We start from the raw sequence: 25647 nt of genomic DNA, 5'->3' as shown, positions 1-25647 counted from the left end.
CATGTTTCCTTGTTTTTTACTTCAGCAATCGTATTCTAAACATTCTTTAGAAACAGTGCTTTCAAATGGTGAGTCAGTAAAAAATATTTAAATATAAGCCAGTGCAATACAATTCTTATCACCAAAATCAAAATTCTGTGCAACCTTTAAATAAATTAGGGCCCAAACTATTACTTTTTCTTGGGGAAAAAATGAGAAAAGCAGGAGAAAATGGAGTCTCTTCATGGCTGAAAGACAATATGTATTCACTCTAGAATTTAAAGACTACTGGGCAAATTCTATTCATCTTGTTCTGGTGAGTACATCAACTTGATCTACTCGCCTGGTTAAGAGAAACAGTATTTTGTTTTATTTTGAAGAGCAGTCATTAAGTATTTGTATATGTAAAGCATATATATGTATAGATATAAATATGAAAAATGTATAAACTTACACACACATGTTCATATCTCTCCTACCAAAAAGTTCTGTGTTAATCAGTTTGTATTAGCATGGGAAAATCTTTCCCTGGTTGAGCAAGTCACAATTTCTTTTCCTGCAGGTTTCCAACAGATAAAAGTATGGATGGATAAAGGGAAATGAATAGGTTCTTTGAATAAATAGGTTCTGGAAAAAGATTCCTCGAAGTGATGTGATAGGGGTGTAGAAACCTGTATACATATACAAAGATTGTTGATGATCCTAGAAATTATTTTTTATGTCACTTGTAGTGCAACTTGGAGAGATTTGTATATGTATGAGGAATGAGAAGGGACTGAATAAAGGAGGCAGTGGTCATAGCTTTTGCTAAACAAACAACAAAAAAGAATGACTGTGCTGCAAGAAATTCTCAAGCTGGGAATCACTGCAGTTGCTGTACCAGGCAGTCCTGTAGCATTTTAAGATAAAGTACAGATCATTCTTAATACTTCAGGCACCTGATGTTTATGATGCGTCAACAGATTACTGTCAAATCCCAGTGCAGCTTCATTGCCAGGTGCTTGGTAGTACATAAGAAGAAGCAGTCTTCAAGGGAAATAAAAATATAATTTGTATTAATGCTGCCCTGTCTTTAGATATAATGTTGTTCCATGCTTTACTTTGAGAAACTTCAGCTCAGAAATTTTAGGATTGCAAAAAGAAGCACAAAACTTTCCTTACAGAAGTTGCATTCATTCTCAGGATTTTACATTCTTGTCATAAATCAGTCAATAAGTCTGATTTCTGTATCTTCTGCTGCAAATGAGGAGTATGATTCTCTTGCATTTTAGCTGATAAGGTTTACATTTTGCACTAAGGGGATTTGGGGGCAGTTTTACACATTTGCAGGTAGACAAGTCTGTACTGTATACATGTTTGGATTTTGCAGCTACATATTCTAGGGCCATATCTAAGGATTGTTATCAAATGTAATATCAGAACTGCCTTACTACAATGCATTATGGTAGTTTTTACAATCTGTCAAGGTTAGATTTCTTGCAAAATAACTCCTATGAATGCTTGCATTATGTAAATACAGTCTGCAATTAGTATGATTTTGTGTTTTGTAGTTCTGTAGTGTTAGGTTTACTTATTCATCGAAGTATATTGGGGTTGACTGGATAAAAATTGCAGGACAGAACCTTTTTTATGTTTTGCTGAAGCATTATCTCATTCCTCCTCAAGATACCCTGATAGCACAATGTACATACACCCTGGGACCAGATCTGACAACCTAGAGCTCATCCTTGCATCCACCCCAGCTGCCGAAATAGGCAGAGGAAGCAGGACTGGGTTCCTGTTTTATGTTACTGCTGCTCTGGTTTTGGTCTTAATCTCCTTGCCAGTATTGTTTATAGTAATATTATTTTCAAAAGGATCATTGATATATAAATCCATGTGAGATCTAAAGAACTTTCCAAGATGAAATGCTATAATATTAAACAATAAAAATAATATAGATAAAGGCAACTTAGGAGGCTGAAGTAGAACACTGATGTAAGAAAGAAATTGATGCTGCCAGAATAAAAATTCTCAATCACCAATAAATTAAGAATAATAATGTCTCCATAGAATTTGCTGTTTTATAAATTATAAGAGTAGAAGAAAGTTAGTGAAATTAAAATAAAAAAGATGAGGCAAGTCATGCAACATTTACTAGATCACACTTCTCAATGGATCTTAAAGTTGCCTGAGCTTTCCTCATCTTGGTTCTCACGCTTACTGCCTGACCTTAACGGGGGAAATTTACATACATTTGTGATTACCAGTAATTTGTACGAATGATTCTTTGATCAGTTATCTTTTAACAGTAGATTTGGTCAGGTTTATGTTAACCTTACACACACTGGTGAAAAAGGCTGGTTTTACTCAGATATCAGTCAATAACATAATTTTGACTACATCAATTGTTTCAGTGGTTCAAGAGTAAATTGTGACTAAGATTCTTACAGAGTGCAGCTAAGAATAGTATGATTAGGCCTGTTATTTTTAGACTTTAGCTTTTTTGTTTTCTTACAGCTTCTTTACAAACATTAATTGAGGAGACTGGAATTTAGAAGATTTCATAACTATGATGTAAACTGTAACATAATCAGATGTGCAGCTGAAAGGAGAAATCACACTCCATGGAACATGTTGCTGAACATATATTTTCATATGTTTTCACAAACTTTTAGAAGTGTGCAGAATACAGATTATTCTTAACATTCTGCAAATATTGTTATGTGGTAAATTATCATTAGGTACCTGTAAAAATGTTGCCAGATATCACTGGCTATTAAGAAGGCATAGGTACGAACTTACTTTTCTAAGAAGGTAAAAATATCATCAAATAAGAATACGTCCCGAGTCACAATACATAACCATGTATCCCAGCTGGGATTTTGTTTTCAAATGAAAAATATTTTTTTTCAGCATTTTTTTCTTCATTTTTTATCTTCCTCCTCAGGAAACAATAACATATATGCTAATAATTGCATTTATATTTTTAAAGATTTTGCTTTTTCTCTCTTTCCTTCATTGTTTCTATAAAAATTAACATGCCTTGCCAAATTTGTTTTAGGTTTTGCTATAGAAGACACTTATTATACGTATAAAAAGTGTATGTATTTGGCTTGTTTTCTTACTGAAGAAAACATGTAGGATGCATGGCAGAGGTCTTGAGATACCTCTTCAAGATTGAGGATTCTCAGCACATATAAAGGAAAGACATTTTGCTACTAGTACTAGTATTTTCCAACAGGTGAGAATTTTCTGTGAAAAGAACTTAAACAATGATTTGTTGACCGGAGCAGAAACACAGCTCCGTTTTTATCTTTAAAAGTATCGAAGCAATCCGTTGATGTCAAAAGGTCAGAGTAGAGCAGTTGGGACAAATTTTTGCAGCAGATAGTCTGAGAGCTTTAAGCTTTCAATTGTATCTCTACTTCAACTGTAAGAAGAGAAGTGGTGAAATTAATGCTAAAGGGTTTGAGAATCTAGGAAAAAAGTAAAAACTATCAGGGCACTGCAGGTTGTTACTTAAATAGGGAAAAATAAAAAATAAAAAGAAAGAAAAATAAAAAAGGTGCGCAGAAGAGAGTGGCAAAATCATTTTGTGCGAAAAGTTCATTGAGTTTAAGAGTTTCATTTGTTAGGTTTTTAAGGAAGCAGCAAGGAGATTAACTATTTGTTGCAGCTTTTCCTGATATGATTAGATGAAATGGAGTAATATACTGCCTGCCATAAATCATAGCCAGGGTGTGTTCTAAGCCCTTGTAATGTATTTGTCATGGTCTTTTTAGTGCATCCTTTGTTTTTTGTTCTACTGTAGTCTTTTTTTTTTTTCTTCCCTGCAGAAGAAGATTCTGGATTAATTACTGTAAATCCCATGAGAAAAAAATAGATAAATTATTAAGCATTTTAGATAAAATTCTCAGTATTAAGTACTACATTCAAGAACAAGCAAATTCATATGAATGTCTCCATTAATTAGAATATTAGGCAGTGCTTTAAATAACCTCCTTGATCAGTCATATATTTTCTAGCTAAGTCCCAAAGGCTTCTGATACAATTCCTGCTTATTAAGGTCACAGGAGAAGTATATCTTTCTTTACTGAATTGCTTCAACTAGTTAGTGGTGTTACCTGTACAAATCAAATCAGTTCATCAGTTCATCAAATCAGCATCAAATCAGTTCATCTCTTACTTGCTTGAAATAATTATTATTATTATTATTATTATTTTCCTATCTGGTGGTGCGTCCTCAGAAAAGCAGTCCATCTACATACCAAGATAAAGCTGAATTGCTTCAGCCAATTATTAATGTTGCTTGTATAGAAGCACGGCATAAAGATCAGTTTGTATCTTATTTTCATGTGGTGAGGAGCCAATTCCTCTTTCAGCCCCGAAGACAATCCCATGCTGATCTATTTTCAATTCTGTATTCTATAGGCAATCTAGACAAGTAAATACTTCAAGTGAACAGTATTTCATATTAGCTGTGGATGTTTCTACCGGCTGTCATATATGCATCAGACCAGAGTTCCTCTGGTTCAGAAAATACTTTTGCCCTTAAGAGAAGAGTTTCTAATCACATCCTGTTTGCCCCTGGGTGACTGCATGCTGCAGTCTCCATGGCATGCCAAAGGAGGACTCTAAAAGGGAAAAGCAAAACTCTTGTTACAAGATACAAATGCATACTTTCAGTTGTGTGGGTGGTACCTCTGATCGATGCATTGTAAGTTCTTGCAGTGATAGACATGTGAAATTAGTTTCAGGCAGTGTTTCAGACTGTCTATTGATATATGTGTGACACGCTTATATTTGCCTGTACTAGTTCTAGTGACACTATGATTACTGGTATTTGCAGTCCTTGCCCTGGAACACTTCCAGGCAGTTTTATTGTATTGAAATGGCTCTTACAGTTCATTGAGCATCTAGCATAACACTGCTGAATATGATTGGCGCGTTTGCATATATTTATTCAAAAAAAATCAGGCAGTTAAACTGCATAATTATGGGAAAACGAATCATAACAATAAAAGACCATTTAAGTTAACAAGCTTTGTGATCAAAGGATAAATACAGGTTGGATAAATGAGACTCTAGATGTAACTAATCTACATAAATAGGCTTTGGTCTGATTACAGGAAAGGAATGTATTAAAATTATCTAAAGGTATTAAAAATATTTTTTCTTTAGTACTTTAAAAACATTTACTCTTATTTTATCTTATTTTTAACATTTCTGCATAATAAAAATAGCTATGTTCAGAGATAACCCATGTTCCTGTTTTTATTTCTTGATTAACAATGTTTACAGTGCAGAGAAAGCCTAAACTAGCACAAGTAAACAACAACAAAGTTTTCATTCTAGCTTGAATCCATCATGTGTCAAAAAAACTTAAAAAATTTTAATGTCTTAATTTTATTTACTTTTTTAATGTTGCAATGCTTTTTTTTTTTTTCTTGATTGACTTTTAATTAAAGAAAAACATTAAAGGGAACATTTAAAGGACAATTTCTTGTTTACTGTCTTTATCAGCGGAGAGCAGCCTTTGTAGTGTTTGAAAGCTGGTGCATTAAAAATCAATTCAAAGTCTTCAAAGCTGTAAACTCTTGCTTGCTTTGTAGATATATACTGTGTTTAAAATCATTGGAAGCACACTTGACAATTGAATTAAAAACAAAAGGTAAATAATGGCTTCATCAAATTTTTGAAGGATTTTAATGTATTTTTAATAATAGCTAAAGGATTTTCTTGCAGAGAACAGACATGTGAATAACAATTTGTAGCTTTTAAATGCATAATTTGTTCCTAATGACAGTTATATGTATTCTTTTATTAATAGAGTTTTGTTTTAAACTTCTGTTGGTGTTATTCTCTTCTTCTTAATGAATACCATGATTCAAACACAGAACATGTCAGTCAGTATCTTTACTTACTATATTTCTCTCTCATTCATTGCTGATTGCTAAGCAACCACTTATGGTTAAGTTTGTTTAGCTACAATTCAGCTTTTTTTCCTTTTTTTTTTTGGAAGTTAAACCAATGTGAGCTAAACAAATTTTATGAATACTTACTGAAAATATGAAAATATTTGGAATTTGTAAAATTTTAAAGGTGACAGAAACCCAAAAGCATTGTTTTAATAAAGCACCTTAGACTCAGCACTTGGACTTTGTTCTGATATTTTTGCCTGATATTGAGGTAGAGTCTGTTCTTTCCACAAATCTAGGAAGAGCAGGACAATGTCCTTAACCAGCAGATGATTAATTTTAAGGCCTATGGACACCAACTTTCTTTTAAATCGCATTAGTATTATGTCTTCCAAGGCATGATCCTTAGAAAATATTCAGTGAATATTTTAATTTCGGTCAATAGAGGCACAGAGTTAAATAGATGGCTTACAGGATTGGAGTTACTGATATGTGTAAGCATATGCAGAATTCAGCTCAGAATCTGTTAGCTGAACTGCTCCCTGTTGCTTCTCTGCTTTGCTTTAAAAAACATTGCAAAGCTGCAAAAGCTGTTCGTAGCACTTAGCCTCAAACTGCATTCTCTAGTACTCTACTGAGATAGTCCTCATGTCTGAATATTTGATATTTTTGCTCTTTCACATAGACTTGCGTAATTTGATATGCAGATTTGAAGATCATGAAAACAATCCTGCTTTGATGATCATGAGCAAGATTATCCAGCCACAGCTGTAAAGTACCCAGTGTGTTCTTTTCTGATCTCTTCATCATTTCAGTGGATCAAATGACAATAAGAATATAGTGGAATTTAGAGTGCCTTTAATGAATTTAAATGCCTTTTAAAAATGGGTCCAGGAAGCGTTGGAAACTATTTGAATTTCTACAGTGTATGACAGATAATATAACTGCATGTGTGAATGCCTATGTGTAGGTACATAGATGTTAGAACAGCATAGATTGTAAATAACTATCTCGCTGGCTAAAAAGTATTGTCAACAACCAACGCACATTTAAATTATTTTATTTATTTCTTTATTTACATTGTATATGATCTGTGTTTTGGAAGCTTCTGTCAGTCTGCACCTTTTGCTGCACCCTAGAAAACATCAAGTTCAGAGATAAATTCTGTTGTCATTTTTTCCTGAGGCAAGCATATAAGTAAGGAAGGACCTCATTTTCCACTTCATGGTAGAAGTTATACATCTTGCTTAAAACTGTGTATCCCCCTATCAGACTTCAGGATTGAGAGAAATGATGAAAAGTAGGGATGAAAAGTAGGTACAAGTCATGTAAAATGTGAGCATAACCCTCACTTATTCACTTTGCTAAGGTATTAAAAACCAAACGATAATTTGGATCTTGTAGTTTTGAGGCAAGAATTTTATCAGTCAGCTTTGTAGTCATGGGGTGAAAAAGAGGAAAACAAAAGGTTTTGTGTTATTTCCCTCAGTGCATAGTCTTTATTTTGTCTAAGTTTGTAAATGTATTCTGTCTGTTTAAACCACCTGTAACTTTTTATCAGGCCTAACAGAATACAATATTGCAAGGGACAGAATAACTTGATGAATTTGTTTTATTAACGTATTCATCGGCCACCATGTGTTTGATCTTCCCCAATAGTATGCATCCCATTATCACAAAAATGTGATCACAATGAAATAATGATTCCTTCAGTTGTGAAGTTCATTTTAAGTATTCATGTGTTCATTGTTTCAAACAGACTACTAGATTTTTGAAGAAAACTTTAATTAAACTTTATTTAAAAATATATGCACAGAACACACATTGAGCTTCTTTTCTTCATCCCCTTCTACGCTTAGGAGCCTTAGGAGCCTTCTACGGAAAGGAACCTTAGGAGCGAGTAGCTAGATTTCCGGATTTTGACCCACTTCTTAGTCTATTTTACTTGGATGAAAATAAAGAAAAAGAAAACTGCTTCTATTAAACAAATATAAACCTTGGGTATTTTGGCTAATATTGGCAAAGATCTTTAGATAAAGATAAATTGCTTGCAGTTATACTGGTCTTGCTGATAGCAGTCACTGAAGAAATAAGTTTGCGTGTTGAAGAGCTGGAGGAGGAGAAGAGATTATTTAAAAAGGTTTTGTTCTGATTTAAATTTTGAGCCATACATTTTCTATAGTATTTTATAATAAAGACAATTACATAGTAATTTGGGTTAGAATACGTGCCCAGTTCCCAATCTCAAAACCCAATTTGTTACTACTTGTGGCTATTTTATTAAAAAAAAAAAAAAAAAAAAAAATTGGCATGAGTCTCAGCAGTCTAAAAGTAATTTTTTTATTTTTTTTTCAATTACAATTCCTCCTTTGGGTAGATATGTGAAAATGGCAGTTTAATTCTTGCCAGTATCTGTCTATTCCTTGTACATTCTAAAAATTGTTGGTAGCTTGGCTCATCATTATATTGTTGATGTTCATTATGCTATGGTTAAGTTAAAGCAGCAATCCTATTATTAATCTTTAGAAATAAGGCTTTAAACTCTTGGAAACTCTCTGCTGAAGTTTGATACAAAAGTTCCTAGGAATAAGATCCTAACTTTTTTTCATGAAAGAGGATTGATTTTGCTCTTGATCTTAGTGTATTTTTGAAGGACAGATTGTATTTTATTACTTCATGCCTGAGAAGATTTAAACGACAACTACCAACAAACCCAGTTTACTCATTCTTAGGAACTCATGTTGAAGTTAATGAAATTGCATGTGAACTGAAGCCCATATCATAGGCCTTAGTATTGTATGCTTTTTGTTTTAATCACAATGGTACAGTAGCCTGTTTATTTAGAAATAAGCATCAATGAGTTACAATGTCCTTTAATTCTGTAAATGAATAACTTTCCATGGAAATAAATTAATCCATCTCCTAATGAAATTCTCTCCCTGAAAGAAAAGAAAAGAAAAGAAAAGAAAAGAAAAGAAAAGAAAAGAAAAAGAAAAGAAAAGAAAAGAAAAGAAAAGAAAAGAAAAGAAAAGAAAAGAAAAGAAAAAAAGAACAATAAAACCCTTTTGAGGTTATACGTGTAGATTTACATTCACAGGTTCTACTCCTAGAGACCATTCTGTGTGGACAAGAGCTTTGTGTTGAGTTCCAGTGAAATTGGAAGTTGATATGGCTTCATGTGGGCTCTTGATCCACCTGCAGGGAGCAGCATTAGTCTGTTCTACGCATAATTGGTTTGTCTGTTCAGGAAGAGCAGTGGGAACAACCTTAAGTTAGTTTTTTTCCCCTTTGCATGAGTTCTTGTTTGGAATTTCATGCACTATACCTGCAATATTTCCAATTTCTTTTCCCATTTTGAAAGAGGATTCCTCCCCACACACACTTCTGCATACTGGTTTGGTACTTTTGTGATGTGGACATTGTTTATATAAGGTTGCATAAAGTCTTCTTTGAAAATTCAAATTTAAGAAAAAAAAAAAAAAGAAGACGAAAAAAGGTATACATCATTGTGTAGTGTAGGAGGGCGACGAAGATGGTGAAGGGCCTAGAGGGGAAGACATATGAGGAGCGGCTGAGGTCACTGGGCCTGTTCAGCCTGGAGAAGAGGAGGCTGAGGGGGGACCTCATCGCAGTCTACAACTTCCTCGCGAGGGGGAGTGGAGAGGCAGGTGACCTATTCTCCGTTATGACCAGTGACAGGACCCGTGGGAACGGTGTCAAGCTGAGGCACGGGAAGTTTAAGCTAGACATCAGGAAGAGGTTCTTCACTGAGAGGGTGGTTGCACACTGGAACAGGCTCCCCAGTGAAGTAGTAACTGCACCAAGCTTGTGTGAATTTAAGAAGAGATTGGACTGTGCACTTTAGTCACATGGTCTAAACTTTTGGGCAGACCTGTGTGGTGCCAGGAGTTGGACTTGATGATCCTTACGGGTCCCTTCCAACTCGGGATATTCTGTGATTCTATGATTCTACGATCATTCAGCTTCCATTGCACACATTCTATTCTTGGAAAAGAAAAAAAAAAAAGTGTTCAAGTGCTGTCTGAACATCCTGCTGATTAAATATAGAGGCAAACCCATAATTTAATCACTGTATTCCAACTATACCCTCAGTCAAATATTAGTATTCATGTTCAGTCTCTATTCCTGGTGAAACTTGCAGCAGTGTCCTAGACATTGTCCTAACACAGAAAGAGGACTTTTTCTAATCCTGCAATCTTTTCAGAGAAGCCTTTGTTGTAAGGATCTTCTTTATTTTAACATCAAAATCTGATTTCATAGTCTCAGTATGACAAGCTTTAATGAGAGGCATAATCCAGAAATTATTTTTCCCCAGGTTGTTAAGAATTTACATGTTAAAGTCACCCCCTAAAATACATATGAGTTTACAGATTACCAAGATAAGTGGGTGCAGTGTTCTAGGTAAAATGATCATATCAAGAAAGGTAACTAACTTTGCTTGTTCTGTCATCTGAATTAACTTAATATGTTATTAAATTATAATCTGTTTGAAGTCATTGCAGTATGTTAACATTAAAGTGACAGAGATATGGGTGGTTTTATGAAGCCCTATATCCAAAAAAACCCCAAACTTTTCTGTCCAAACCTACTTGTCCATTGCTATTGTATTAATAGCGTATTCAATCAAATTTTCATTTTATGAGGTACCTCATCATAGGCAAATGACTGTTATGGCTTTAAAATATATTTAGGGACAGAACCTCTAGCTAAATTTGTGCAAGCCTAAATTATTTATCTTATGTCACAAATAATAAATCAACTCATCACCATTTCACACTTGAAAATCTCCTTACACAGGCATGTGAATCTGTAAAGTTTGATGATCTACTATTTTGTCATAAATTCAGCCATTATTTTGGCAGTATATTTAGTGGTGTGTCTTTTTCTAATGCTAAGAGGAAATAATTATGCTAAGATATTTGTGTGAGAGCAGGGCTTTGCATACTGTCAGAAAGTCTTTTATAGAATACCTTGTTGGTGATTTTTAACAAAATATGCCTAAATGTGAAATTAGACATAAGGAGATATTGTAAGCTTTAGCACCTATGTTTTACTTCTTACTTCCTAAAGAATTTAAGGGAATCATTGCTTTGCTGGGGAAGGCTTTTAGGAAAAGAAAGGGGATAAGGTTGCAGCTTGAAAGGAAAAGAGGTGATCTAGATGTACTCTGTTCTTCTGTCCATCACCTTGGAAGAAAGCTTCAGTGTCCCCCTCTAAATACATTTTCTGTATAGGCAGTATGGTTTCAGAATCAGTTTCTGCTTTATCTTTAGTGTTTTTTGTTTGTTTGTTTGTTTTTCCACACTGTAGTGAAGAAGCACAGAACTGGACTCTTCTGCTGTGTGCAGTGTTTGTTGCCTAGTGAATCACCCTTCCCTGTCATTGACATTACAATTCTGTTTAAATGTTGTCCATGGAGAGGACCATATGCTGGGATAAAGGAACATTACATTTGAAAATATCTTCTCATTTTCTATCACTATCATAATCTTTCTCCTGCTCCTTTGCAGTTTCTACAGCATACAACATATGAATCTGTGGGAATGTAGCACACTATGTAAAGACTCACTTATCCCATAATTGAAGCAGACTGATCCAAGGACTACTGAAACCAATTTGAAAACGTCCATTGATTTCAGTGGACCTCAGGTCATGGCTAGTGGGAGTTTTATTGTTGCCATTAGTAAGAGTATGGGTAGGACAGAAGAAGGTAAATGTAGTGGATAGATGTTAACACAAACTTAACAGATTTAAAATATCTGGTGTCTGTGTTACCCCTTACTAAATATTATGAGTACAAAACAGTTTGTCAGTGTTAAAAGGCCATAATTTGATCTCCTCTTCACCTTATATTATTGCAGTTTTTATGAAGCTTTTATCTGTTCAGAAAGCATTTCTGATACGCTGCTCTCAGAAACAGGAAAACAGCAGTTTAAAAAGAGGACAAATTCTACAACTCTTACTGGCTTCATTGGGTATTCCTGCTGAGTAAGATCTTTCAGATATGTGTCAAAATTAAAAATAAAATGCCAAGAGCTTACTAGTGCGTAGTAGAATTTGTGTTTATGAAAGAAAGGCAGAAAAGGCAAGGTTGCTTTTACACAGAAAAAAAAAAAAAACATGAGAGAAAAAGTATTTTTGAAATGATAACAAATACTTTGATCATCTCCTTAAATTTCAAGGCAGTAGGTTGGTGGTTTTTTGTTTTTTTGTTTTTTGCTTTTTGCTTTTTTTTTAAGTCTCCATCTAATTTTAATTTGTTAACTTACAGATTTCATAGTTAACATGTGGTTTGGAATGAAAAAAAAAAGAAAAAAAGGCAACACACAAAAGTAATGATATCAAAGATATTCTCCCAAATGTTATTTTGATTTCATGGTATGATATTTTTAGAGTAAACTGGATATTCTGATGAGTGCAGATTTCATTCTAGTTAGCTAACTGTAGTTGAATTTGTTATGCAGTAAACATAATATCTGTTAGGAATACTAAGGTAGACTCAATATGGTGGGAGCCATAGATAAAAGGTGCATTAAAGCGTTTCAAATTCAATCATTAGGTTTCATTGCACCCATCTGCTACCAGAAAATATAATTGGCAACTTGATTCATTGACCTTTAACTGTCATTTTGGACCATGTTTTTTTTAAAATCCATATTTTCAAGTTAGACCTACAGAGTTAATTTAATAAGAGAATACGCAGTATGTTTTTATGCAATTACTTTTTTTTTTTTTTTAAGAAACTTTAGAAAAAATATAATTAGGTTTAATGGTCTGTTGTATATTCTACAAATCCAGTCAGAATAGTTATTTAATATTGAATGGGTTAAAAGTGACTAATGTTCAACTTCATTAAGGCTTCTATTAAATAGAAGGCTTGCTGAACTTCTACTTATATATATATAGTATATATATATATATTATAATATATAATATATATTAAAATAATTAATATGAGGTAGTAATTCACGCACATATATATAAGTATATATATATTCTACTTATATACATAGAATATATGTAGAATATATATATACTATATATATATAAGTAGAATATATATATGTTTATATATATGTGCGTGAATTACTACCTCATTAATTATTTACAGGGGTCTCTGTTACGCTAAAATTATACTTAGAATCTTCATTATATCAAGATTATACATCACAATGCAAGAGCTAAATAAATGTGTCTTATCTTTTTAATTTTCTGGCACAGATACTATCTCACGTGCAGACATCTCCTGGCATTTCTATGTGTGTGGCACAAAAGCAGACTATCTTATGATATAACAGTGTTACTTTCAGCAAACAGGAAAAATAATGTGATAAATGAGGATTATTTAATATTTCCTCAGTGATGGTAAACTATTAAAGGGAAAAAAGTGGTTACACGTTTTTCTTCACACAGTTGCACAAAACTCCTCAAATATTTATATACTATAGAGACAGATGTATGTAACCTAACCTTATAATCCCATTTCACAGCTTTCCCTGATACTGGGGAGCTCGATAAATAGGAAGCCGATTACATTGGCAGTATAACTCCATTAATAGGATTTGGATTTGCCTTATTGACAAGCCAGTACTGTTAATATGTTCCAGTATACTAAAATGACAGAAAAAATGGAGCAATAGAATGTATCTGCAGTCTAATTGACAAGGAAGCTCTTTCAAAAGGTTCTTAATGTGTTTTTTATTGACAGCGCAGCTTCAGTAAGTACATATCATTGGTGAACAGTGTAAATATATTGGATGCAACTGTACTAGTAGATTCAGGGGAAGTAGTTACTGTTCTGTTTTCCCATACTTCCATTTTTACTTTGATATAGGTTGTATCAAGCTCTCATAAGATCTTCACAAATGTTTCTTATAGCACTAGTCTAACTGCACTGCTCACAGGCGTTTGACAAGTTGTGAATTATTTTAAATGTGTTCATCATTTTTAAATGAATAGAGGCAATACAGAGCAATGCAATAATGTGTCATGAATTTCATTATGTTTATTTATTGATGCTGTGGTAGCAGAAGCAGAGCTATTGTACTTTCAGCTAGAGCTCTTTATGTGGTGTGATATTTTGCACCTCTTCCTACGTTCTGATCTTGCACCTTCTCCAAAAAAATAGTTCATTGTAAGAGTTCATATTACAATTAGATTTTCCTAGTCCCATTTGACAGCTCTGCACATTCTCTTCCCAGATTGTGTTAAATTCATTAGAGGCATACATTTCTTGTTTCTGTTCTGCAAAATAAAAAGAGACTCAGAAACCTAAAAGCATTATGAAACCAACAGCAAATAAGTTCAGCCTGGAAAATCTTCTTGATTCTCTTTTCAGTAGAAGGAATTTTGGGGTCAATTTCCACACTTTTTTCCTAGTCACACCTTTCTTAGAGAAGAAAGTCACACCTTTCTTAGAGGTCTCCCCATAAATACATATCCTATAAGCTGGTACAGGAGCTTAAGGCTTTTGTTAAGCTGATTTTCCCTCTGATGAAGAGGTAAACTTTTCCTGAAAGGTTTAAGTTTTTAATTTAATATATACACATATAAGAAAATCTGATCCTGGTTTGGTCTTGATCGTCTTTCAGGTCTCTTTTTTTTCACCAGGGCCCAAAAATATATGTCTCTCTGCAGTGACCTTTTTAGCTTCTTCAGACTTCAGGTTTGGTGCAACCATCAATGAAGTGAGAGAAAGTTTGACTGGCCCCTGTGTCAGTATGGTATTCCATCTTCTTTTGTGCCTTGTGCATCACAGAGTAAACTTGTAAAAATTTTAAAATAATTGCTTTTAGTGAGACAGTACTACAAATATAACTGAAAGGTATATAACATATTAATAGGAATTCTTAAATAATAAATCAATAATATATATATACATGCAACAAATGTGGTATATTTGGATAGATATTTGGTATATTATTCCTCTACTTACAGGAAAGAATGGTAGTTTCTGTCCCCTGAGTGTGGCTTTTCAGAATCCACACCATGCATTCAACTGAATAGCTCAGGAACTCTTCCTCACAGTTTTGCTTTTCTCACTCAAGAGAAAAAGAAAACACAAGTCACCAGCATCCTTCAGTAAAATGTACAGCATCCCTGTGAATGATGTGGCCTTATGCATCTGTTTTTCTTGTCCTGTGCTTTTCAAGAACGTTATGTATGTCAGAAATTCACATAAACACATTGTAGTTCTTGTAGCGCCAAAATACACTTTTTTGCATCAAGTGTGAAACTTCTCAAATATGTATGTCATATAAATTATACCTCAAAAATATTTTCAAAAGATTGAGAGTGGAGAGTAGATATTACGACAAGATTTGTTAAGACAGCCTACTTAATTTTGCCCTTCAGATAGGTAGAATAGTTTATTAAAATTTTATGTTTATTTATTTTTCTACATTTTATATTATTTTAATTATATTTTAATTGTATTTTAATTTATATTTTGTTGTTGGGCTAATATCTTTTATTAATGAAAGAAGTCCAATGAAATCAAAAGCTACTTCTTGTAGCTAAGCAAATACACTCAGTGGAAGACTGAGGTGCCTTTTGTGAAAATTGTATTATGTAGAACACAAACTGTTCCTAACAAAATCAAGACAATTTTCAGATCTTTCAAAACTTGGTTTGGCAGAATACAATTCTTTTGTCTTGAAAAGTGATTGCCGCTATATAGGAATTTCTTTTCTTGGGGAGAAGGGTGAGTGCTTGGAATTAAGCTTCTTAAGAAAAGAAACAGAAAGTGCATGACTTAGATATTAAATGATAGTCTGATAAAGAGGACGATATTTCATTTCATTTTTGTATTTAATGTTTAATTAATAAGAAGTTAGAGTCAGCAAAGACATTTTGCTTCATTATAGTTTCAGGTATGAACACCTACATGAAATAGAATTGTGTTGAATCATTTCTGAAAATGTGATATTTGTTCTTGTAATTCTGAGAAAAAATTATGAATATTCTAGTAGCCTAATATTCATAAATCTAATTAATGTTTTAGTCCTTCTTTTTTACATTTTCAAATACACCTTTCCCTAATATGACAATTATTTCCAGGCATTATTTGTCAAGAATACTTAAATATTGCATTTCTCTCTCTCTCTCACACACTTTTCTTCACTTTTTTTGTTGCAGTCATGTAGATTTTAAGAACAATTTGTTTTTAGAAGAAAGATCTGTTGAATTGAAAACTTTTTATTTTATTGTTCTCTAACTTTATTTAAACAGTGTGAAATAGACCAATGCTTGCTCTAAAATTTTCAGAATGATGGTATAAAGAAGGTTTTGATTAAAAAAAGGAAGAGAGCTAGAAACATCCGGTTTTTAATAGACAGCTTTCTTTTTATAGGATTTTTTGAAAGCGGAAGTCCTGCAAAGTGCTCCACCACTTGAATAGTATGAGCCTGTAATTTAATCCTAATATTCTTTTTGAAATATATTTATATAATACACATAAACACATGCAGAACCGCCATGGCTTTATCTACAAAAATATCAAAATTTTTCATTAATGTTGTGAACATTGATTTCTAAAAGAAAACAAAGAAAGAGAGATTAATGTAGCCCATTGTTAAAAATATTCCCAGTAATTCATAATTCACTGTGTGAACCAGGCTGGTTCAAACTGCTTTTAGTTATGAAGCTTTTCTTTCTTTTCTTTTCTTTTCTTTTCTTTTCTTTTCTTTTCTTTTCTTTTCTTTTCTTTTCTTTTCTTTTCTTTTCTTTTCTTTTCTTTTCTTTTCTTTTCTTTTCTTTTCTTTTCTTTTCTTTTCTTTTCTTTTCTTTTCTTTTCTTTTCTTTTCTTTTCTTTTCTTTTCTTTTCTTTTCTTTTCTTTTCTTTTCTTTTCTTTTCTTTTCTTTTCTTTTCTTTTCTTTTCTTTTCTTTTCTTTTCTTTTCTTTCTTTCTTTCTTTTTCTTCCTTCCTTCCTTCCTTCCTTCCTTCCTTCCTTCCTTCCTTTCTTCCTTTCTTTCTTTCTTTCTTTTTCTTTCTTTCTTTCATTCTCTTCCTTCCTTCCTTTCTTCCTTTTTTTCTCTTTCTTTCTTTCTTTCTTTCTTTCTTTCTTTCTTTCTTTCTTTCTTTCTTTCTTTCTTTCTTTTTCTTTCTTTCTTTCTTTCTTTCTTTCTTTCTTTCTTTCTTTCTTTCTTTCTTTCTTTCTTTCTTTCTTTCTTTCTTTCTTTCTTTCTTTCTTTCTTTCTTTCTTTCTTTTTCTTCCTTCCTTCCTTCCCTCCTTCCTTCCCTCCTTCCTTCCTTCCTTCCTTCCTTCTTTCCTTCCTTCCCTTTCTTTCCTTTCTTTCCTTTCTTTTATTTTCTTTCTTTCTCAGTTTCTCTCTTTCTTTCTCTTTTTATCTCTTTCTCTCTCTCTTTTTCTCTCTTTCTTTCTCTCTCTTTCTTTCTCTCTTTCTTTCTCTTTTTCTCTCTTTCTCTCTCTCTCTCTTTTTCTCTCTCTTTCTCTCTCTCTCTCTTTTTCTCTCTCTTTCTCTCTCTTTCTTTCTCTCTCTCTCTTTTTTTTTTCTCTCCCCTGTGAGATTATTTAAGGTTTATGGATCTTATCAGGACTTTTTTCTGATAAATGTTAAAGTGTAACAATTTTGTGTATATGACCTCTACCTTCTACTGAGAATAAAATAAATAAATAAAAGTTTAAGGGAGTTAGACATTCACATCTCTCTGTAATCCATTGTGAATCAGATCCTTCTAAATTGCCTAGCCTTAAAATTAAATGTTTGCTTGTTATCCCGTTTGTTCTATATTGACATTATCACATGTGAAACAATGCTCTTTCTGCTGCCTAGATCTTGGACTGTCCGTTTACAAGTCATCACAAGCATGATATTTCCATAATTCATAGGAGAAGGCCTAATGCTTTTAGAATAGAAGGAAAAGAATACAACTCAGAGCTGTGCAACTGTATATGTATAGTTATCAACTATTTATAGCTGTCCTTTTGCAACAATGAACTTACTGTAAGATGGCAACCAACTGTTTAGATGCAAAATACAATATGAAGGAAATTGGTCAAATTATAATTGAATTAAAGGTCAGTAACAATTACCATAAGTACAAAATTTCTCAGAAGCAATTTCCACTGTTAGGCATGTAGCTAAGATTTTGTGGTAACTTCTATTTTAAAATTTATATTTTGACTAGTTCAGGGTGTGTGATATGCTTTTATTGCTATGACAAAGTAGAAGCAAAAAGTAAGCTCAGTTCTGACTATGGTCCAGATTATAGAGAAGTCCTTAGCACCACGTTTAAGGAGCTGTTATAATTAATTGCAGGGCAAAAGTCCGTTTTGTGTTTCCTAAACAGATAGTAGAGATTTGATGAAAAGGCATTTTATAACATACATTTTGCCTGACGATGGCATGAATAATGGGTGTTGATTCTAGTAGCAACTGTGTTTAAGAGGAAGCAGATTTCTTGCATCAGTAAAAGTATGAGGTCAGTTCTCCTGGACATCTACAGTTGAAATATTAGACCTAGAAAATAAATACGAATTCTGCAATTGTATACATTTATTTGGGTCAAGAAGTATCAGGCTCTCTGTATGCTGTAACGTTATATATATATATCATATATATATGATCTGGATTTGCTGCTCACAAGAGATACTAGCTTTCAACTTGAAACGGGAAAAGAATAAAAGGCAGAATTAAGGCTGCTTCTGACATCTGTTGTATTATATTTAAGAGATTAAATATAAGAATGCTGTGCCTCTATTTTTTATTTCTTCCTTTTTTTTTTCTTTCGATATTTGTGTTTATAACTTTAAGCATGTTAAAAGTTAAGGCAAATTTTTGTTCTAATTACATCTTTTAAAACCAGGATTTTTTCTTTTCCTAAGTTTAAAGCTCCCTAACTGAAGTGGTTAGATTTCCAAAAGTTTGAATAGCTGTAGCTGAAAATATGAATACTTCTGAAAAGCTGACTTGGAAAAGCAGTGGCATTACACTGGATTTGGTATCCCATATTTTCAGAATTCTCCTTCTGTAATGTAGAATATTGTTTGCTCTTCTTGCACAGTATTTAAGAAGTTTTATAAGCTCACCCTTTAAATCTGCTAAAGAAGACGTATCTAGTTGGACACAGATTTTCAAATAGCGTGCAATTTTGATATGATAAAGTCATTTAGAATTATAAATATCAGTGTTTTATGCTATATTTTGAAAACAGTAGAGTAACAATCTGATTCTTTCATACAGTTTATATCAAAAAAAATTTGCTGCTAAAACTTCTAGTTATTTTTATAATGACATACAAAATATATATAATGTACTCTGCAGCTTAAATTAGAAATTGCCTCAAAATGTGAACACAATCTGTGTTATAATCCTAATTTTTGAAGCAAAAGATTTAACTAGCAATAAGAAGAATGTACAGTGTAGATACACTTCATAAATCCAAAATTTATTTTTTGGATATAATTCACACAAGGTACCCATGGTACACAGTGGTACCCATAGTACACAAACACATCTATTTCACATACGCCTTGAGAGTGGCATTTACTATTTACTGTTGCAACCATGACTGTTATGTTTCAGATGTAACTTCATGCATCTTTTCTGAACTCCGGTGTTCCAACCATACAAACAGTAGCAAATATTTCTGATTATTACATGCCTACAAAACAAAACAAAAAACAACTCACAAAAAAAAACCCTAAACAAACAAAAACACAGAGCGAAGCTAAAAAAATTAAATGGGAAGTGGTAGGGAACAAAAAATATCAGGGAGACCAGTAATTTGTATAAATACTTGTTGTGCAACTTTAAACCTTACCTTGGACCTTCTGCTCCATTAATTGAGCACTGTCTGTGTAACTGATGCTGATACATGAGATGCTGTTGCAAAACTCATAGCCGCTGCGAAGCATAGTGGTGTGATATGAAGTGATGCAGAAAACAATAGAAGCTCTGTCATTAGGTCAGCTGCAAGATGAAGTGACGTGTGTGAATCTACAGTATATGGGGTTTTGTGAAAGATTCAGTCTCTCTCCCAAAGAACTTCAGCTGATGATACAAGGGGAATTCAGTTCCCTTTGGCAGGACTCCATGTCGGTCTGGATGCTGTAAATACTTCTGCTTCTACAGTTACTTAGCTCATGCTGCTAAAAATATACTTATGACAGAGTTAATGAAAGTATCTTCTTTTTTAAAACCACTTGTCTACAACAATCATTTAATGTTCTTGTTTGCATGTGTGGTTCTCATTATTCAGATGTAGCTATTAATACTGATGACAGTTAAAGAGAGAAAATCCAAATATTTTCATACTTGCGCTTTTCCAGTAAAATTAAAAACAACAACAAACAGCCAAATACCCACAAACAGTCTTGATTTTTATTTATTTATTTATTTATTTATGGTAATTCACAAATTTTATAGCAATATATTAAATTACATTACAGTAGTAAGGGCTTCAGAATCCCTGTAGATGATGTAATTGTGCTTAAAAATTAGTATTACTGAATAATTCACTTTTGTAATATGCAAAAGTAATTTTTTTCTCTCATTTTCAATAACCATCAGTCTTAATATCTAACTAATGAAAAAACATAAACAGTGTCATCTGTCAGGTTGCTAACAGAGAATGCCACTTTTTGGAGCTTCATTGTTTACTTTAGCAGGTAATTTGTGGACCGGAATCATTTAATTGTTCTGAGCACATAATTACATGCCAGCATTTTCCAATTTAATTAAAATGTACAAATCTGAAGATTAAGGGAATTTTTGAATTATTAATCATTTCTCCTCTAGGAAATCTTGTTGCTCTGCAGGAGATTTGTCCAGTGTACAACTATACGTATTTTTTTCCTTCTCTTTCGCAGACAGACAATTTTCCCGCAGAGCCCAATTACATGGGCAGCAGGCAGCAGTTTGTTCAAAGGTAAGGCCTATTAAATAACTTTCTCGGCTTCCCCATTTGCATTCTTGTCAAAATTGCTTTGCCAGAGAGTACAATTCAACTTAGAACAAGTAAATACAACTCTCTCTCTCTCTTTCTCTCTCTCTTTTTAAATATGTATTTCAGTAGCTCCACGTTCAAGGATCCAGAAAGAGCCAGCTTGAGGGACAGCGGGCATGGGGACAGTGATCAGGCTGACAGTGACCAAGACACTAACAAAGGCTCCTGCTGTGACATGTCTGTTAGGGAGGCACTCAAGATGAAAACTACTTCAACTAAAAGCCAACCACTTGAACAAGGTGAGTGAAGTCTCCAATGCTTACAGAGCGTAAAGTTTAAGCCATCATTATAAACCTATTAGCATTGCTATTGCAGTGTATCAGGGTGAAATAGCCCTCTGATAATACTATCAGAGAAAACAGTAAATCTTGTAGATAGCCCAGAGCAAAGACATTCAATATCTTTCAGAATGAACTTGAAATGAAACCACAAGTATCCTCTTTTTTTTTTTTTTTGTAAATCCAAAGCAGATTAAAAAAAAAAAAAGGTACTTTTCTAAAATGATTAGAATATACTTTATCTCCATTGGCATTTCCTGTGATATATTATGTACTGTTCTTCAGCCAAAGCGTGATTTGAAAACTCAAACTAGACATGACTGCAACAGATAAAAGAACGAGTCATTTACATTCCACATGTAGTTTGGAGAAGAGGAAAAGGAAAGAGACTTGGGATATCAGACAACAGTAAAAATGGATCAGAAGGTGTTTCATTTCATGAATGTAATTTTCCTATTTGTAATGTTGATTTCGCAATTAATAGTAGCATGAGAACTGTCAAATACTAAACTAATATGATTTTTAGTATAATTTCATTCATTTTCTAGGAAGGTGTCAAAGATGAGTGTCTGTGAAACAGCTAAAATAACGTATTTTAGGACAATGACAATGATCTCTGCAAACCATTCTGACAAATAAGCATATTTATTTCTTCAAACAGTGCCCAATTAAAGTTTCCTTAGAGAAATGTATTATCTAACTATAAGGTCTTCTATTTCAAAACAAAGACTTTTTTTTTTTTTTAAGAATCAGACAATCTGACCACTCCAGCAGTGTCTGTTTGTGCAATTTCCTTCATAACCTATAAGCAATAAGGAAGTGCACCACTGAATTATTTTGAAATGTTTTATATATGTGCTTTAGTTTAGCTTGTGTGGAAGATGATTCAGTGTTAAAGACAGTTACAGATGACTAAATAAGTCAGCCTTAATGAGAAGCTACATTTATAATTAAGCAGAAATACATTATAAGCTTTTTATTAATTGCTGATTAGTTGGAACTAGATTTTTTGTCACTAGCCTAGTCTGATCTGTTGTACAATCATCAGGAATATATGTTCAAATTTTTTTTTTTTTTTGGTTATGTTGAGATTGCAATGTAATTTTTGCTGTGTATTTAGAATACTGCAGTATAATTTATTCTGTATGTACTAGAGGGTTGACCTCACATATGACCTTATTTTCCAGGTAATAAATGCCAGAAAGATTATTTTTTCCCGACCTTTTGCCACAACAACTCTCTGCTTATAATTGGACATTAATCTGTATAAAGATACAATACTAGACTTTTTTTTTTTTGGTAGTTTAAGCAGCTGTTTGAATGTGTATCTAAATTTCTCAGTTTTGTATCTCCCTGAATATCTATCTATAAAGTAATAAAGTACAGCAATGAAAGCATGAAGTTCTAAAATCCAAAAAGTTTAATTAGGAAAATAATTTACTATAAATTATAAAAAAGTTCTTTTTTTTCTTTTTTTTTTTTTAGAAAAGTACTGTATAGCTAGAGTTCAATTTTTACTGCAGTTTGTCCAACAGCATAAAGCCTAATACTGCTCAAAATATAAGAGCACTAGTCAGCATATTAAGCCAACCACTCCTATTATTTATTTTCATTATAACACAAAGAGTTATATAGAGGTTTGCACTTATCATTATATCTATATAACCGGTCCCATTTATCGAGAAACATCTCATAGCGGTGGCTTATATTAATTTCTCACATTCTCATTAAACATATAGTGAACTATGAATGTTAAGTACTGTCAGCCACTGAGTTGCAGCAGCAGGTGTTTATGTGATTTTTTGTACTGAGAAAAAGTATGAGCATGGATGGAGAGATAAACTAACTTTTTATTTCCTTTTTTTTTTTTTTCTTTTTCCCAAATATAATTAAAAATGCTAATGACATCCATTTGTTTGCTTGTATGAACTCTTCCATCTCAAGTGTCAGGTAATGAAGTCATTGGCATTTTATAAAAACTGAACATGCAGTGAGAACCTTATGGGGTTACAGATCATTACAGTAACAAATGTGGTGCAATGTGTTTTTTTCAATGAAGTCAATGATTGCTTGTCATTGAGCATAGTATGATTAGGGCTTTTAGTCCAATGTAACTTCTCTCTTTTGAAAGATAATGAACAAAATTGCTTTTTCTAGTCATTATCCTATCCTGTCCTGTCCTGTCCTGTCCTGTCCTATCCTATCCTATCCTATCCTATCCTATCCTATCCTATCCTATCCATTTGCCATGTTGATGGAGGGTGAGAAATAATTTTTGTGGGTAGAAAAAAGATAGCATTTTCTTTAGAGAAAAAATGTTTTCTAGGAAAAGGAGATGGACAGCTTGCTAGAAACAATTTTATATAGTAGCACCTGAAGCAGTATCAGAAGTGGTGGTTCTGTCATCTTTCTGGGTTGTGCTGAGGGACGGGAATTCACTGTTTTGTAGCAAAGTTTCAGTCTCTATTATTGTAATTTAAAGATATCTAAAATAGTTTAACTTCTGTTAGAACTGTGACATTTTTAAAAAATAAACAGTCTTAACAATCAACTCAGGATCTAGATTTCAGATTCCTAATTTAACAAGTGAGTTAAGCTTGAGTTTGAGAAGATGTAAATCTTCTGTATGTAGTTGTCACTATTGTCATGATTCCAGTTCCACCCAGGGCAGTAATAGGAGTCTTACAAGTACTAGTATTTTAACTACAAGTTTGAACAAATCTAGCTTAGGCAGCTTGAAAATCAGAGTAATGGAGAAATAAGACAGTATATGAAAAAATAATTTGTATAAATGACATCTGATTTTGGTATGCAATGGGTGGCAAACTCATTTTATGATTTTCATTAAAATAGTGAAATCAGTGTAAAGCCTCAAAAACTTTGCTATTAAAATATTTGATTTCAAGGAAAATATTTCTAAATAGCAAGTTTTGTCTAATGGTGATAATAAACATTAACACAAATGAGAAAGATCACCAATTAGCTATCATTATGAAATGCTTCTGGAAGCTCGTCACTTGGCCTTAATGGAAAGAAAGGGGTGGAGGTGGGGAGGTGTGTGTGTGTGGGGAGGACAACCCTTTAAATGTTATTGCGACAGTTAGTCTTGTGTTGAAATAAGTATGCCTCCTTTTAGTTATTTCAATTATGTATCTTTTCCCCCCTGTAAATTCCAAGCAATGTTCCACATAAAAATATCTGTTTCTGATCAGCTTACTTATGCTGATTCAGCTGTCTTACTAAGCACCTTGTTGTGTCTGTTACTTTTTCAGTAGAATAGTTTTGGACAAGTCTGTCTTGTTTACCTCTTTTTTTCTTTATTTCTGTTTTCTTTCTGAGAATTTAAAACCCATCACTGATTCAGACAGTTTGAGATCACCCTACTTATAAATCTTACAAGAATTATTAGTTTTGAACGTCTGTTATATAAAAATTCCTGTTCCACCTGATGTATTATATATTATTCACATCTGATGATTAACTAACAGAATAATATTTTTCTTTGCTGTCGTTTGTGTATAGCAGCAATAATCTGTATTCCTTGAAAAGATATCCAAAGCTGAAAATTATAAAGTGATATCTACAGGGATGCAGTACAGCAGAAAAAAATGTGCATTTTATACTTTTCTTGGTAAATCCTGAATATGTTTATCTGATAATGATAATTTTACTGTTATAAAACTATAGAGATGTGGAGGTTTCTTGCAGGTAAATCATTACAGTTATAAATCATTGTCTTTGTTAGATTTTTGTCAGTATTTTTTTCCTTACCTTTTTTCTCTTTTACCTCTTTTACCTTTTTTATCTCTCTCTTTTTTCTTCCCCTTCTGTTTTCCTTCTTTAACATATATTTGAATTCAGCAGCTTTGGTTTTTGTTTTTTGCTTTATCACTGTGCATCACATCCTGCTTTCAGAACAATTGCTTGCCGTTCACACCTGCATCCCGTAGAGGGGGTATTTCTGCATGTGCTGTTACCTATTTAACAGTAGCACAGTCACGAGAATAAAGGAAAACCGGAGACATCTCCATGGAGAAAGACTGAAAGAAAGCTTCAACGTTGGAGTCAGAGACTCCTCTAGAACCTGTGTTGCTTATCGGGTTTCTCTGTAGAACAGTACGCTTTTAATCTAAGACATATGTGAATAGGATAAAAGGGCTGGAGTGAATCTTCAGGGAAAAAAAAAAAAGAGTGAGAGATTAAATATCACTCAAAAATATAATTTTCTTTTCTTTTTCTGTTGTCACAACAAAACAACACATGCATTACAAGCATTACAATTGATGCAGCCCTGCATGCAACAGTCTAATCAGTTTTAGAATATTTGTGAATACTGTCAACTCGAGTTTGTCCACTGAACCTGTTCATGGAACAAAATGCGAGTAACTTGTGCATTTATATTATCAATTTCTAAAAAAAAAAAAAAGGTCTCTGAAATCTGGTATCCTGCATTATCTGCAGTGGAATAGAAATTACCAGATTTTTTAGTAATTTTTTT

The 25647-nt window shown here is 33.0% G+C and overlaps 1 protein-coding gene across 6 annotated transcripts in view; it reads left to right on the top strand.

Annotated features, from left to right (window-relative positions):
- The window catches only part of PCDH17 (protocadherin 17), a 91160-nt gene that overhangs the window by 8992 nt on the left and 56521 nt on the right, over positions 1-25647 (top strand). For 5 of the 6 annotated variants that reach the window (XM_048080697.2, XM_066988055.1, XM_066988046.1 and 2 more), the window contains 2 exons: positions 20735-20793; positions 20938-21110. In XM_048080697.2, coding sequence (XP_047936654.1) covers positions 20735-20793; positions 20938-21110 — 232 coding nt within the window. The remainder of the gene's footprint in view (positions 1-20734; positions 20794-20937; positions 21111-25647) is intronic. The other variant, XM_066988059.1, reaches the window with a different exon arrangement.

This window comes from Anser cygnoides, chromosome 1 (assembly GCF_040182565.1).
Source record: "Anser cygnoides isolate HZ-2024a breed goose chromosome 1, Taihu_goose_T2T_genome, whole genome shotgun sequence".
Taxonomy (NCBI): Eukaryota; Metazoa; Chordata; class Aves; order Anseriformes; family Anatidae; genus Anser; species Anser cygnoides.
Note: the sequence above shows the minus strand (reverse complement) of the source record. Positions and strands in the feature narration are given on the sequence as shown.